Source organism: Elgaria multicarinata, chromosome 10 (assembly GCF_023053635.1).
Source record: "Elgaria multicarinata webbii isolate HBS135686 ecotype San Diego chromosome 10, rElgMul1.1.pri, whole genome shotgun sequence".
Lineage (NCBI taxonomy): Eukaryota > Metazoa > Chordata > Lepidosauria > Squamata > Anguidae > Elgaria > Elgaria multicarinata.
In genome coordinates, this window is record NC_086180.1 from 45381663 (window position 1) to 45397177 (window position 15515).

General features: G+C 39.9%; 3 protein-coding genes across 3 annotated transcripts in view; 2 read left to right on the top strand and 1 right to left on the bottom strand.

Annotated features, from left to right (window-relative positions):
- SCOC (short coiled-coil protein) overlaps positions 1-15515 on the top strand; it is a 652090-nt gene that overhangs the window by 237088 nt on the left and 399487 nt on the right. The window lies entirely within an intron of this gene.
- ZNF330 (zinc finger protein 330) overlaps positions 1-15515 on the top strand; it is a 201368-nt gene that overhangs the window by 55015 nt on the left and 130838 nt on the right. The gene's annotated exons all lie outside the window — the stretch shown is intronic.
- RNF150 (ring finger protein 150) overlaps positions 1-15515 on the bottom strand; it is a 102532-nt gene that overhangs the window by 2789 nt on the left and 84228 nt on the right. The window contains exon 6 of the mRNA XM_063136354.1: positions 13073-13283. Within this exon, the coding sequence (XP_062992424.1) occupies positions 13073-13283 (211 nt within the window). The remainder of the gene's footprint in view (positions 1-13072; positions 13284-15515) is intronic.

Below are 15515 nucleotides of genomic sequence, written 5' to 3' on the forward strand. Positions count from 1 at the left end.
AGAAACCACACAGAAATAAATATGGACTGAAAGCAAACTGATCCATCTCTATTCATCCATCTCTTAGTGTAATGCAAGAGGCTCTACTTACATTGCCACTTGCACACTGCATATGAAGAGCTCCTCATGAGCAACTGCAAAGGAAGTGCCTTGCTGCAAATACAGGACCAGCTGAATTACCAAAGGAACATTTAAAAAAACAATCTGAATAAAGGGAAAGTACGGACTGTTGACCTCGATGATAGGTCTGTTCCATTATTTGTGGCTCAGCTTGGAAGGAGTAAAAAGAGGAAAGCTGAAGGTTACCTTTGTTAAGGAGAATCTCAAGATTTAAGTCGTAAATCAGTATATCAAGCTTTTCAGTAGGCCGACGAGAAGCAGTTTTATTTGGACAGTTACTGTACATATGCAATACAGCAGCCTCGTAGCAGGACTTACATTAAGGAACAAAGCAGTCCATTTCAAAGCCCAGCAAGGAGGAACATGATAATATGGCAGAAGATAAAGACTAAAATCCAGTTGAGCAACTACTGTGCCGATCAACTGCACTTTAGAAAACTGACCCAACTTACTTCAAAAGGCCATAATACTGAAATGGTGTAGGCACAGCCTAACATACTAGTAAAAGTCAAGAAGATAAAGCTGTATGGGACTATGAACTGGACATGATTAAAGACTGTAATTGGTTCTTTCACTCCCTGTTGTGTTACCATTGAGCTGTTATCCAGACAGTAGCTTTGATAGGTGCTTTGAAAACTCATTAAAGGATTTTCTAATCCATCATTCAAGACAGGTCTGTGATTGACAGAGGCTCTTAACCAACAAATCTCTGAGGAACAAGCCCAGAGAAGAGATGGCACATTCAAGAAAGGAAAAGAGAAAAAAAATGCTGCAAAAACATGGTCCATAAGGGGAAAGGAATGGTCAGTGTGATGGGATCCCCCCACATTTCTCCATTCCTGTTATCTGGTCTCAGGGAGGCTTTGGACATTATGAAGTTTTGTAGGAAGATGCAAATGCAGATGTGAAAATGGGAATGTGGGAAGCAGATGCTTCTTACCATGTGGGAGACAAGTGTATTTCTTGTACAGGCATTACGTGGGAAGGATAAAAAGAAGGCATGGGAGTTGCTCATTCACTCAGCCATGCACATAGTTTATTCCTAACATCTGAAACCATTGTTCACCCCTGGCCGATGGCTGGTTGGCCACTGTGCGAACAGAGTGCTGGACTAGATGGACCCTTGGTCTGATCCGGCATCTGGGCTCTTCTTATGTTCATTCCGCTTCTCAGGTTTCTGACACCTGAAACTGAAAATGTGTTTTTGTACACATGCTAAAAGGGAATCTTATCTAGCAGACCCCAAATGCCATTGTTAAAGACAACTGAGTGGAGACTGTGGGCAAAACTAGATGTTACAAGGAACTCTGTGACTGTTTACCCCAAAGTTTGAAAAACAACCCCAAAAGCAAAATAGGCAGGTTGCAAGTCTGAGTGGAGCAAGAGTAGACAGAGACTGTTTTGTACTTTTCTCTCTAGTCATTTTCCCATTCAAAATTACCCTCCCCCTGCTGTTGTTTCAACTATGGGTGGAAAAGCAGCTGTGGGAGGGGGATTTTGAACTGGAAAATGAATGGAGGGGAAAGGGTTGAGCAGTCTTTCTCCATTGCTCTTCCTGTGTTCAAAGTTGCCGCCTGTCCATTTTTATTTATTTATTTTTGCAGAGGAAAGACTTGTAAGAATTTCAAACTTGGCTCACAGAAAGCGAACAAAATGAGCTGTGCACTGGGACATTTGGAAATAAATAAAGATCTTGGTATTTTCCTCTCAGATTGAAACCTTCAGGTATCTTTTCCCAGAGGGGTAACAGCAAAAACAACAGGGTCTTATGCCATGTTAACAACTAAGGCATTTATTTATGGTTGTACAGTCATCAGATAAATGTACATCTAGGATAACTAAATACATTAGTAATTGCAGAAAAATAGCCAAAACCGACTTTAAATGATCGCAACGGTTGTTTGCCATTAACCTGACCTGTTCACAGTTTGGCCTCATGCCATGCCAAAAGTTTGCCAAAACCTTTGTCTTCAAGAGTCCTTTCTCAAAGCTTCTGTAAATACCTTTTACTTTGTATTGAGTTATGTTATAATTAAAATCTAAAGGTCTTTTCGTTCCACCTAATCATGATACTTTGTTCAGTTTATAACCACGTTACCTAAATTGTAAGCTGCTTACAGTTCCCACACAAAAGCAACTGAGAGTGATGTGTCGCTGTGTGTCCAGAGACTGGAAATTCATCATATCCCTTAAGAGTGAACACATATAGAGAAAGAGAAGCCCCCATGGAGGCACCTTGAGAGTAGGAAGAATATAGCAAGAACAATGAATGCCGAGACGAAGATCTTCCTTAAAGAATATTATGCACCTGAAGCTCATAAGGCCTGAAACTACCCTGGAGGACAGAGTGAGAGGCAGGTGATTAGAGTGTCAAACTGTGATCAGGGAGACATGATTTCAAATTCCCACTTTTTCATCAACGTCATTGGGTGACCTTGTGCCAGTCACTGCCTCTCAGCTTGGCCTACCTCACAGATTTGTTGTGAGGATAAATTGAACAGGATAAAATGTTATTGCAGCTTTCCCCAACTTAATGTCCTCCAGATCATCCCTGAGCACCAATCATGCTGCCCAGGACATATGGGAATTCCAGTCCAAAACATCTGGAGGATATCAGATTGGGGAAAGTTGTTTATTAAATAAAGTACAATAAATAAATAAGGGGATCTATAAAAAAGGTGATGAATAGATAGCTTGGAAAGGAGAGGTTGGATAAAAAAAAACCTTCATGGGCATATCCAAATCAGCTAAACAGAGTGTCCTCATAGGACAAAAACTACAACTTGAATTTCGGATACAATCAGTCAATAGATGGATTTGGATAGACAAAGCCGAGCAGGCTATTTATCTTCCAAGGCAAGACACAACAAGATAATGAACTGAGAAAAACAATTTTTTGAGATATTTTTGGTCAGTTATTTCATAAAAGCCATTGCTCAGGATAAGGGCTTGATTCTCCCTAATGTCTTACAATTCCATTGTAGTGCAGTGTTTCCTACTAAAACAACCAAGTTACACTGCAATAAAAATAATTCAATCTAGTGGAGATTGAAAATGGCTGTCTCTGTGGTTACTTTGCAAGGCTGAGGGCTTGCCTATCTGAAATATTGCTATGATGCAATTTGCTTATACGCCGTAACTGAATTTGATATGCACAATTGACCCTAAAACAAATTGATTCTTGCTACATGGCAAGTCTTTTTCTACATTTGTTCTGCTTTCTACGCTCTGCCCCCAATTTTCTACTGTTACTAGCAGGGGAAGCGTGGAATACTCTTGTGAGGGTCTTTTCCTTTACATGTGTCTTAATTTATATAGCACTCCCTTCTATGTAAGAGTTCAAGTGTCACTGTTGTTGTGTATGGTGCTCCAGGGACTATGTGCTTCAGCTGCTGACTAGTGCTCATAATTCTCTATGTGTCTCCTTCGCTCTCCATGGCCTATTGCTCCACAGGTACAGGATCTATCCCACACATTGTTTTGTGCAAACTGCCAGGAACCCACGCTATTTAACAGCAAGGATGCAGGCAGATTTTCTCTCAGATCAGGAAAATGAAAATGGGTGGGGTGGGGGGCAGGGCAGTGATGTGAGTGTGGCCACACCCCCTGATGTCACTAGGCCTATAGAGGACGCAGTGAGAGTAATTCAGCCCACCTAAAACTGGTTGCCCACCTCTGCCTTTCAGGATCCATTTCATCTTGATGTCCAATGAAGATTACGCCTTTGCCCCATGTGTTATTCTTTGTTCCTAAACAGTAGTAGATGGGGATCCCTTTCCCATATGCTAGGATGATTTGGCCTCAGGATGGGGCAGGGATTTTGATGAGCTCAGGGGCAGAGATTTTTGATGAGGTCACGTTCCCTGGACTGTGAGGGGGCAGACTTTTCAGGGTGCACAGTGGGATAGGTACGGCTGCCAGGGTGTATGAGGCAGACAGTTAGTGGAGGGAGGAGATGGAAGGGCAATGAAGCCTGCTGGGATATTATACAAAAGGACTGGCCTCTCAGGCAAAATTGCAGGGACAGGGAACTGGCCATATGGTTGCCAGGGAGAGAGGGCAGGTCAAAAGGGCTGTCTGATCCATTCAGGTGCCAGGCTATTGGTCCATGTAGCACTCCTCTTGATTGGCTCAGGTGTGCTCTTAACCTTTCCTCGTGTGGAACTATACCCTGGATTCAAACCTGGGCCACCTGCATGTAAAATGTGGGGAATTAGGGTTCCTCCTGCTGCCCCTGTGTTCTGGTGTCTATGCTTGGGTCTTATGGGAGACAATTGCTCCAAGCTGTGTCTAATTCCTTTGGGTAGCTTAAACCAGTAAACAAATTTATTAATGATTGATAGATCTATGGCAAATAGACATGTGATCGTCATGGTCAGAGGCAGTATGCCAGATGCTAAGGATAGTAATCACTGTTTTGATGAGCATTCAGAGGAGGTCTACTATTGGAAACACAATACCAGGCTAACTGGGACAAGAAGCAATTTTAATGTTCTTATGGCTTGTCCTAGTTGCATGTTTACATCCCTGCTGTGCTGAACTAAATCTTGTCATTTGGAATCCACTCTAATTGCAACAGGAGTCGATATGTTGATATACAACTTGTTCACTTTGCCTTCATTATAATCATGTTTTTCAGTAATGCTACTGCATCAATAGGTAACCAGTGTCTTCCTCCAAAGTTTTCTCATCACCACTGACAAGATCAAATGTATGTCATGAGTTTCTAGAACAGCCTCCTACAAAGTTTGCTTGAGTACAAACGTGATTTGATTGTCACCTGCAGCTTCCACTGTTAGTTTCTTCTTCTTCATTATTATTATTATTACCATATTTCTTCGATTCTAAGACACACTTTTTTCTCCATATAAACATCTCTAAAAACGGGGTGCGTCCTAGAATCGCGGGTGCGTTTATTATTTCTTAGAATCAAAGTTTTTTTTCTGTTGGTGGTACTGAAATTAGTGTGCGTCTTACAATCGATAGTGTCTTAGAATTGAAGAAATACGGTATTATTATTATTTTGCTTTTGGTGCCTTCAGCTATCAAGCCATTTATATTTACATGTCTAAAAACACATTTTGAGGTAAAACACAGTTTCTGGATTAACTCCAAAGCATATTGATTTAAATTTTGCATGACACTAAGGCCATGAGTATAAAAATGCTTACCCCACTAATTGCAAAGCAAGATATTTCCAAATCAATCTATTTAAGGCAGAAGTGCAAGAAACCTAAACTGAACATTTGGGAAAGTAAAAGTATTTTGCATTTCCTCAAGGCATAAAAGTTGTGCGTTAAGCACTCACACTGGTATTTTCTGTGTTTACTGCTTTTACATTATATATACAAACATTATGAAGCCAGCTAGATATGGCATTCTCTATTTGGAAAGTATTTGGGATCAATTTCTTGACATATGAAAATATTTTTAAAAGCCTGACATTTTAGTATATTCTAAGACAGCCTTCTCCAATATGATGCGCTCCATATGTTTTGGACTTCAACTCCCATAACCCCCAGCCAGCATGGCCAGTGGTCAGGAATGCTGGGAGTTGTAGTCCAAAACTGGAGGGCACCAGGTCAGGGAAGGCTGTTCTAAAGAGTCTATGCAACATTAAGGTGACTTTGGTAGATTGTAGTTGGTTAGAAAAACTTGTTAGCCACAGGAAAAGGACAGTGATGGATACAAACCTTGTAAAGTGGTTTATTTTCTTGAAATAGTTTGAGATGGTCAGTGGCATTACTTTTACACTCCAAAATAGAAGTGGGAAGGTGCAGTTGATCCAATGGAGGTATTTCCTTGCTTCTGTTATTTCTTGTGTTCTCTGTGACCTAAATGGTAACTAAATGGTCTACACCAACCATAAACAATGATCGCACAGAACCACGGATGCAGTAGAGGCTGCAACACATGTATTGAAATTGATGTGAACCTACAATGATATGTTGTCATAATGTGACAGTTATGCCTCTGGTATCAGATTATTGTTTAGGTCACAAATTATCCTTCCCTCAGCAAGATGGCCATAGCAAAGAAGCAAGTTTCAGAATAAACTCAATTTAGAAAATGATTCTAATTGCATTTTATACTGTATAGCTGCTGAATAGCTCTCATTCCTAGGGCAAGTAAATAACCCCGTTGCCACAGCCCAATCCTGAAGAAATTCTTCCTTGCATCGTAACAGAAAATAGCTTGTTTTCAATGCAATTTTCCCTCAATCTTAAGACATTCTGGGCAGCATATGCTTCTCTGGGCAAGGTGCCAGTGATTGTCAAACCTGCCTCAGTGGAAGGCTCTAGCCAATTTTTTTTTCTTGAAAGGAAATGTATTGGATTTTAAAGGCTAGTAAGAGAAATGTTGAGTGTTCATAATTGTAATGACATTGTGAATGGGCCATGTTGTTGTTGTTGTTGTTGTTGTTATTATTATTATTTTAAAGACTGGCTTATGCATAACTATGTATAATTATTAATATTAAACAGAAGCACTGTCACACAAAAGGGAGGAGGTTGTTTGAGTAAAATAATAAAAAAAGAGAGAAGAATGAAAAAAGGAAAAAGGCAGATATGTCAAAAAACTGAAGCTTCCCAAAGGACTGAAGAAAAAAGAAAAAGCAAGTACAGGAGTCACGGTTGCCTACAGGATAAAAAGAAGTATCTTCACAGGCTGGTATGACATATCCTTGGCTCCATGTCGCTCTGGGCCAAACTAGACATGACACCATTATGCAATTTGCAGCTGTGTGAGATGGGGGGTGTCGAGTAAAGAGCAGATGCCACCCTCCCCTCTTAATCTAGACTAGTACCCTGACAGGGGCAGTGTGGAGGTGGAGTAATTAATTGTTTGCTCCCCTGCTGCAGCCCCAATCAAGGTTGATAGGTTGGCACCTGCTATTTGCATCAAGAGGAACCTTCTCATTGGCATTGCAGGGTACTGATCCGGACCCCTCACCCCATCCCAAATGCTAGCTGTTTCTTCTAAAAGAAAACATTCATGCAATTGGTTATTGCATGAATACTGTCACATTTGGTGTGGTGAGCAATGTGGCAAGCTAAGGCAGGAGCCAAGGATGGACCCTTTTTCTTTGCAAGGGCCAGGGGGAAGTTGCCCTCCCCTCTGGACAGTCCTGCCACTGAGCTATGATCCCTTTCATCATTGCTGAAAGTAGCTGGTATGTGAATATTACCACTTTCTTCAGACAATGACCTGGCTAGCATTTAATGCCAATTCATGAGTTGTTTAACCCATGAATTGGAAAGCTGTTTGTTGAGGAACAACCCAGAGTTTGAACACAACAGCCTGCCAGGGATTAAAACTTTGGGTCGTTTGTCCTTCAAGAACCTAGAATGCAGGTTTGCATGTCGCCTGAAACACCCCAGGAATCAGGTGTTCCTGGGCTGTTGATGAAAGCAAACGCAAAGTGGAAGTGGCAAGCAGGTGGGAGGCCATGTGCTCATTTATGCGCATTCACTGTATACTTGGGCCTGAGTAGGCAGCTTTCCTCCGCAGCCTCAGTTAACAGGCTGCATATAACCATGGTGGAGGCAGACCCTTGCAGGCTGCAAATGTATACTTATGGGGTTGCAGTTTGCCTGCAGGTTACACAGCCTCTAAAAACATTATACTGCCAATACTGCATCTATAATGTAATGTTTAAAGTTCATTCGAATATTATACAAAGATCTTTTGGAAATGGAACAGAATAAAGTGAAATATATGAAAAAAGGGTGATGATTCCAGAAAAAAATTCCTTTCAACATTTTTTGTAAGTTTCCATTGCAAGAATCTATATCTATATCTATATCTAACTATCAAAACCTCTTGGGTAGCTCAATATTCAGCTACAAGTTGCCATTTTTGATTAAATGCAATAGCATATTTTCATAGGGACAAACTCAGGAAAGTCAGGATTCTATCATCTCAGGAAGAGCCTTCACAGGTAAAAAAGGCTCTTCTCTGTAGACAGTGGGCCTCCATGTGTAGCAGATGATAAAGACAGAGAGAGGAGGCAGAGCTAGTGGGCTTATCGCCACACCTTCTCCGCATGTGTAAAATTTACTGATGATGAGAATGTCTGAATGGGGCTATTATTTCACGTAGAAATAAAAAGGAAAGAAAGTAGTGATAGCGTTTTTCTATTTAACCAGAATTCTACAGGGACAGATTTATGCATTTGCCTGATCTGCACTAATGAGATGTTGCTTTTCTGCCACATTTAGCATGATTTTTTAAAAATAATTTACACAAATAACGAACTTTATCTTTCTGGCACCAAATAGAGGCCTAGAGGGGTAAAGCTATGCCTATCCTGTTTAAGAAACAAAAAATATTTGCTTTCTTCACTGCAGCTTTTCCTGTTGGCTTTCCTTTTAAATCTGTTCTCCATATTGAAATGTTATTAGTGAAATGAACAGCTGGGACAGCAGGAGTCAAAAATTCCAAAGCAGGATTTCATCAGGATTATACCCTTCAAAAACCAAAACCAAATCACCTATATTGGAGCTTTAGCCTTAATCAGAATCTGATCCACCAAATTCCTTCTATCCTGTTCAAGGGAAGTAAACTGACTTCCATTCAATAACTCCATCTAGAATGCCTTCCTGAGAGAGAGTGTTACCTACATTCCTATGGTCTTGATATGACTGAGTGAAATCTACTCAATGACAACACTAGCAGAAATAGAAAGTGAATGAGCTCCTCAGGTGACATTTTATAAGGTCAATGACCTATGCTGAACTCTGAGTAATATGAAATAGGTGACAAACTCTGGCAGGTAGTGACTAAAATGCTTGCTGAAACTAAAGCACTGGGTACTTCACAGTGTTAATAATATGCAACTTTGGGAGGAACATTATCTTTAATTGAAAGAACAACAACAGTTCTTCCCAAATTGCTTCTTCACATAATACTTGGATTAATAAGCCTAGTAAATTGATCCCCCCCCCACTTAATTAAAAATTCTGATAAAGATTTTCTCATTGTCCAATATACTTCCTTCGTTGCTGGCTTCCGACATAACAGCATTGCAGAGACAACAGGAAGTGGAGTGTATTTCTGTTTTCTCCAAGAGATTTGAAAATACTGGACTTTCCTCAGCTGGGAGATGAAGAAGGGAGTTATCCATAAAAATATGGCACATGTTTTTTAAAAATGTGAATTTCCCAATAACTCCCATCATACACTGCCTCATTTTAACTGATATCCAATCTCTTTTATTTTTTGTCACAACTTTGTTATCCCACTGGCTTGATGTAAGACACACTGTAGAAATAGTCCCATGTACCTAATACTGAGATATTTGCTCAACTCCCAGACAAGAGAAATTAGGGTTTTTCCCCAGAAGTAATGACAATATATAGGAACTGTTGTCAGTGAAAATAGTGGCATGCAGTGATGTGTTTGGACAACAATGTGCACAATTTTGGGCCCTAATAGCACACAAATTGGCACATAAACTTCAGCTCAACTCATGACAGGGCAATTTGTCTTTAAGTTCTGATACCAGGCCAATTCCTCACATGACTTGATGACTGACAGGAAAAGAATGCAAACTTTCATTGGTTTAATGTGGGGTGGACAATTTGTGGCCCTCCAGATGTTTTGGCCCACAACACTCATGATCCCTCACCAGTGCCCATGCTGGCTGGGGCTGATGGCAGTTGGAAGCCAAAACATCCAAAGAGCTACAAATTGCTCACCCCGGTACCTAATGCGTAGATTAAACAACTGAAATGTTAATTAACTAACTGCCAAATGACAATTTTAATCAAAGAGTTCAAATTTTAATTGATGGGACTGTAATTTAAGGGCATTGTGGCTTGTTTCTTTCTTTCGGCAATTATGGTTCTCTCCTGTTATTGAAATAAGGAATGAAGACTATTACAATAGCTGTTTCTTCTTACTACCAGCAAGTGGTAACTTTCATTTACTCAGTTGTTAAGAAACAACGTGGTCTTTAATATCCTAATTGACAACACTCAACAAAACAGTAACTATGAAGGTCTTCTCTTCAGAACTAATGGAATATTTGAGGGTGAGCTTTTTCTTATGTTGCAACATTTTCTTTTCTACAGTTTTGTACAGTAAGTTCAAACTGTTTACCCTGGTTACTCTGTGTGAGTCACACAGTCTGCCCACTTCCTATTTCTGAAATCACAGAAGTGATTTTTTAAAAAAAGAAAAATCAGAACAAATGATTATGAAGAAATATAAAATTTTAGCAGGAAACCCCAAGTAGATTAATAACTGAAGCTACTTTTAGCTTATTTTTGAATGCAAGTGGACCCCCTTTCAGAAATTATTAAGGGCTAAATGAATCCATGCTGGGAGTAGGGGGCAGACAGCTGTACACATAGGGAGTCATAAAACAAGTTCTAATGAATGTTAGGCATATACTGTAGTATGACTGTTAACATTTAATAGTGTCCCATCAGCATATCTGAATCATTCATCCATTTTTGGTTTATCCAAAATATCCACTTCATTTTAGCTCTCATCTAAAATCACCAGAGTCATTTTTCCCCTTTCTTGAACTTGCAGAACAATGATTAAGGGACTGAGCAGCAACCACAGATCAGAAACTTGCCATACTTTATTACTGTTGTACAGAAATTGATTAAGTGCATATTTTTCATACAGAATTCAGTACACAATTCTAATTATATTTTGAAGAAGGGTTACTGAACAACGGTTTGAAAATTCCCTTAGCATTACTGATAATGACCCAGTTGGGACATAAGTTAACCCCATGCTGTGCCTTACCCCTCCTCAGCACACCCACAAGGAGGTTAGAAGTTTCCACTTCCCTTTTAGATTAGTCACAGTTTAGCTTTACAACCACCAAAAGTGGTTAATCTTAACTATGGTAAGTTACAACAGGCCAGTAACTGTGACATGTGAAGTTGGCTTGTTTTCATTAACCACAGTTAAGGTTAACAACATGTACGTTTGGGTTTGGACATAACAGCAAGCTGCATTTTATTTAAAAATGGAAGCAAAAGCTTCCAAACTCCTTCTTGCAGCCACACTAGAAAAGGGGAAAATAGTGTGTAAGCCCAAGGCCCATTAGTCTAGTTACATGCAAACACAGCCTCTATGTTTTAACTCTCAAAATACACTTATTTTACCAGTTTGCAGACATCTCTTCTCCCCTAGCCATAGACTGAAATGTTTTGCATATTTGTAGGGACTACTTAATATCTGATTCTCTTGAGGCTCTCAAAAGAATGTTGATCAGGTTCCACTTGCACAGTTGCTTTCTTTTTCAGTCACATTCCATCAAAGGACTGGGAAAGCTAAGGACTTCAGTGAATCTTTGAGTCTAGCGAAGAACTCAATGTTTAACAAGAGGGCTTTAAAATAACTGCAATTACAACTTTTATGTAACCATTCTACTTCCAGTGCTAGACAAAGTGGTGGAAATGTTCTAGTGTCGTTTAATTCAGTACATCTGTCATATCAAAGCAAGTGAAGCAGACGTTCCAGAGCATGCGGATATAGAAAACAGCATCAGCCCTCTAAAGTACAGGTTGGTTAACAGAGGCTTTGTGGAAGCCTGTTGCATACCAGAACGCTATCCTCCTAAATATATTTTCTTGGAGTAAGTTCTACTGTTTTCAGTGGAACCTATTTCTAGGAACGCATGCCAAGGATCACAACAATGTATGGACAAAAAGTATGAGCAGTACCCTGGTATCTGGCAAGGGAAAACAGATTGTATAATCAGGTATTGGCAAGGACGGGGTATTTGTTGTGGGTGCTGAAATGAACACAACCTTACTAGACTAACCAGCATGGGCAGGATTGGATGGAAATTGCTAATGCCAATAGGCAATTCTATCTCTTTCACTTTCCCCCTGCACTAAAAAAAATATGGTTGTTATTGGTTTCATCTGTTTTGTAAATGACAACCAAAGAATCACTGCTGTTAAGTTTTGCCCTTTTTAAATTCATGCTGTTACTGTTGTTTTGTTGTGTGGGGTAATCTTTTATCTTACATTCTGTATCGATCTGCTGCTTGCAATGGTTATATATGTGTGTTTTTAACGTTTCTGGCTAAAACTGTAATTAATAAAGTGTGCATATGGTAAGTTGTGGAGGCTGCTGGAATTACATTTTTTAATTGTCAAATCTGGAGGCCACTCAAGTATGCTGTAGCAGCAATTATGCTTGATGAACTTTAGGCCAGCTACTATGGCCTGAAAAATAGAATTGTGCTGTGTGTCCCCTTGAGGCATATAAAGGCAGCATATAAAGAGTAAATGTATATAGCAAGCCTGGAAGAGCAGACTTCTGCAGGACTGGAGCTAACAGAAAGGGAAATGCAAACTGTGCTTGCAGTCTGAAAACCATAGACATATTTGCACTTGGCTTAAGAACTGTCCTGAGGAAAAGTACAACAGGAAAAGTACAACAACACACAGGCCCAACAATCCAGAGAGTAACAACTTTTCCTCCTAGGCGTTTCCCACCTAGGGCCCCAAACTGACACCAAATTCATGCAGGAGGTCCCTATAAATGCACAACATGGCTTATAATTAGCACCAGACGGAATATTCAGTAGTGAACATATTTGGTATGAAAATAGAATTTGCAAGACCACAAAAACCCTTCCCCCATGTATATTTAGGAATGCTTGCAGCGACTATGTTCTCATCTCCTTCAGTGCAATTTTCTCCATCACAGTATGCTCCCAACCAATCAGGGGTCATTTAGTGAGCACATTGATGCTGTGATGCCATGGAACCAATCAGATATTGCTTGGAACGCCTTTTGAGATGCTTAATGAAACCCATAATGAGAAATCCAGTTCTGCAGGAATATTTCCAAAGTGGAATGCAGAGGTTCCCCATATTACTACTGAAAATTCAAAACAACACCCACAGAAGCTTTTATGACTCACATTTATAATTTTCATACTGAGCAAACAAGGTAAGAAACAGGAACTTACTGGTTGTGGTGAGATTACTTTCCCCAGGCTGTGGAAGCGGATCTGCATCCTGGATGACTTGTAATACTCCAACTGTCCGGACAGGAGGATCCAATGCTACAGAACTTTCATTCACAGTTATGTCACTAGCTCCTGTAATCTGATTAGTTGGTGGCCCTCCTATAGAAGCTTCAAAATCTGGAGGGATGTCATCTACACAATCTGCATTTGGCTAATGGGAAGAAGAAAGCAGAGACTCGTGAGAACGGAAAGAAAGATTCTGATCAGAAGTGTTTGGATTTCAATTACAGAAAGAAAAGTTTTGCCCCCATAGCTTTATTTCTAGTTCTATATATTGCCTAGTTATAGATCTTCAAGTATGTATCTTGGTTTCTCTTTAAACAAAAGTAAAAATATATATCACAATACCCTGTATTACTTTCTATATTCTTCTGAATAGAAATTGCCATTTTGAGAGAATTCTTACTTTGATTTTTGTGCCAGATGTTTGCACATGGCATCTAAACACCATCTCTTCTAAAACAGCAACTTTGCTTTGGAAATGCAATTTTCACTTCTATTTCCATCTGAAATGCATATAAATGTGCCTCACATTTTCTTTTGGAAATGATGCACAATCCATTTTTGGAATTAATAATTGATATGAACATTTTCTTTCAAGTAACACTTCAGATGTCTTATCTGATGGTATCTACTCAGTGCTTTTTAAAAGGAATTTTCACTTGAGGAAAAATGAACTCAAAAGGGTACTTTTACCCATGCAAAGAGGCACTTTTAACAATTTGTAAAAAATGCAAATTACATAATGAAGGAATACTACCATGAATATATTTTAACATTACATGTGATTTAAAGAAATATAGGACTTACATTTAACTCAAACATTCCAGAAGAACAATTGTATATATCATATGGCAAAATTACCACAAATTTGACATTTTCTGCATTCTGTGCTTTCAGTATCTTCAGCCACAGTCGCTTATCATTGCCTTTCTCCCTACTCAACTCCACTCTGCTGAAATTTGTATGACGCTCAAATGCAAGGCAGGTCAATGTGTATTTAAATGATCCCAGACAGTTTTTACACCAGTAGCAAGTGAAACAGACCCAATCTTTGAATATTTGTTTGCTGCCTTTATAACATGGGGTGTCCCCAAACTTTCGGGTTGATGGGCACATTTATAATTTTGAGGGAGTGTTGCAGGTACGCTCACAAAATGGCTTTGGGGTGGGCTGAGGGAAGCTTGCCTATTCATAAAATGTCTGCCATGGTGGGAATGGCCGATAACAAAACCCTCAAGTCTCAGAAGGTAAACAGGTGTGATTAAAAGAAAAGCAACTAGTCCAAGAATGTAAATACAAGGAAGAGGTAGGGTCTGACCTCCAAATCACAAAACCACTCTTTTGAAACAGAGATGGTGCTAGAAAACAGCCTTTCACTTTTTGATAGCACTGTTCATCACATTTTGGTATATATTTCTTCTGATGCTATGGTTCTAACTCTTGCTGCAAGGGTGGCTTGACTTCATTTTGATCAAGTATTCTCTGCTTTGTTTGAGGTTTATCAACCCTCTCTTTTAATTCCAAAATGTCTTTCTCTGGAACAAAGGTTGTAGCAACAACAGAAGCTGAAGAGTACTTGGCAAAAAGATTTGTTAATTTAAGGCATTTTGCAGCAGCATGTTTGTATTTCTTTTAGCATTTGGCAAGTTTCATGCACACACACGCAGACACCTGAGTCTCCTAGACAGCTTGGCTAAGACTTAATTGTTTGACTCAGATGAAAACCTGGCCTCAGACCCAAACCTATGTCTGTCTTCCTGTTTCATACCGAAAGAGTGGGAAGGTACAGCCTCTACTGGATAGGGGCAGCTTGCCCACAGTGGTACAGGCATCAGCAACTGCAAGACTGGATTGCTGCAATGTGCTCTATGTGGCCCTTAAAGCTGCTCCGGAAGCTGGAGCTAGTGCAGCAGCTTGGCAGTTGTCTGGAGCTGGCGCTTTTCAGCATACAGTTCCTTTGCTGAGGGAACTGCACTGGCTACTAATTCGCTACTGGGCCAGTTTTAAGGTTTTAGCACTAATGTACAAAGCCCTAAAGAACTTGGGATCAGGATACTTGAGAGAGTGACTTCTCCCATACCAACCTACCTGGTCACTGAGGTCATCAGATGGCATCCTTCTGGTGGTTCCACATGGACTTATGGCCCGAATGGAGCCCACCAGGAAAAAAAGCCTTCAGTGTTGTGGCCCCATTCCTACAGAATTCTGTCCCTTTGGAGGTCAGGCAGGCACCAACACTGGGCTACTTCTGGCATGTCTGAAAACATTGTTATTTCAGGAAGCCTTCCTTGAGTGACTGGCCATGGTTTATCAAAACTCAGTTTTATCAGAACTGTTTCTGTTTCTACTTTTTACATGTATGTTTTTATTCTGCTGTTCA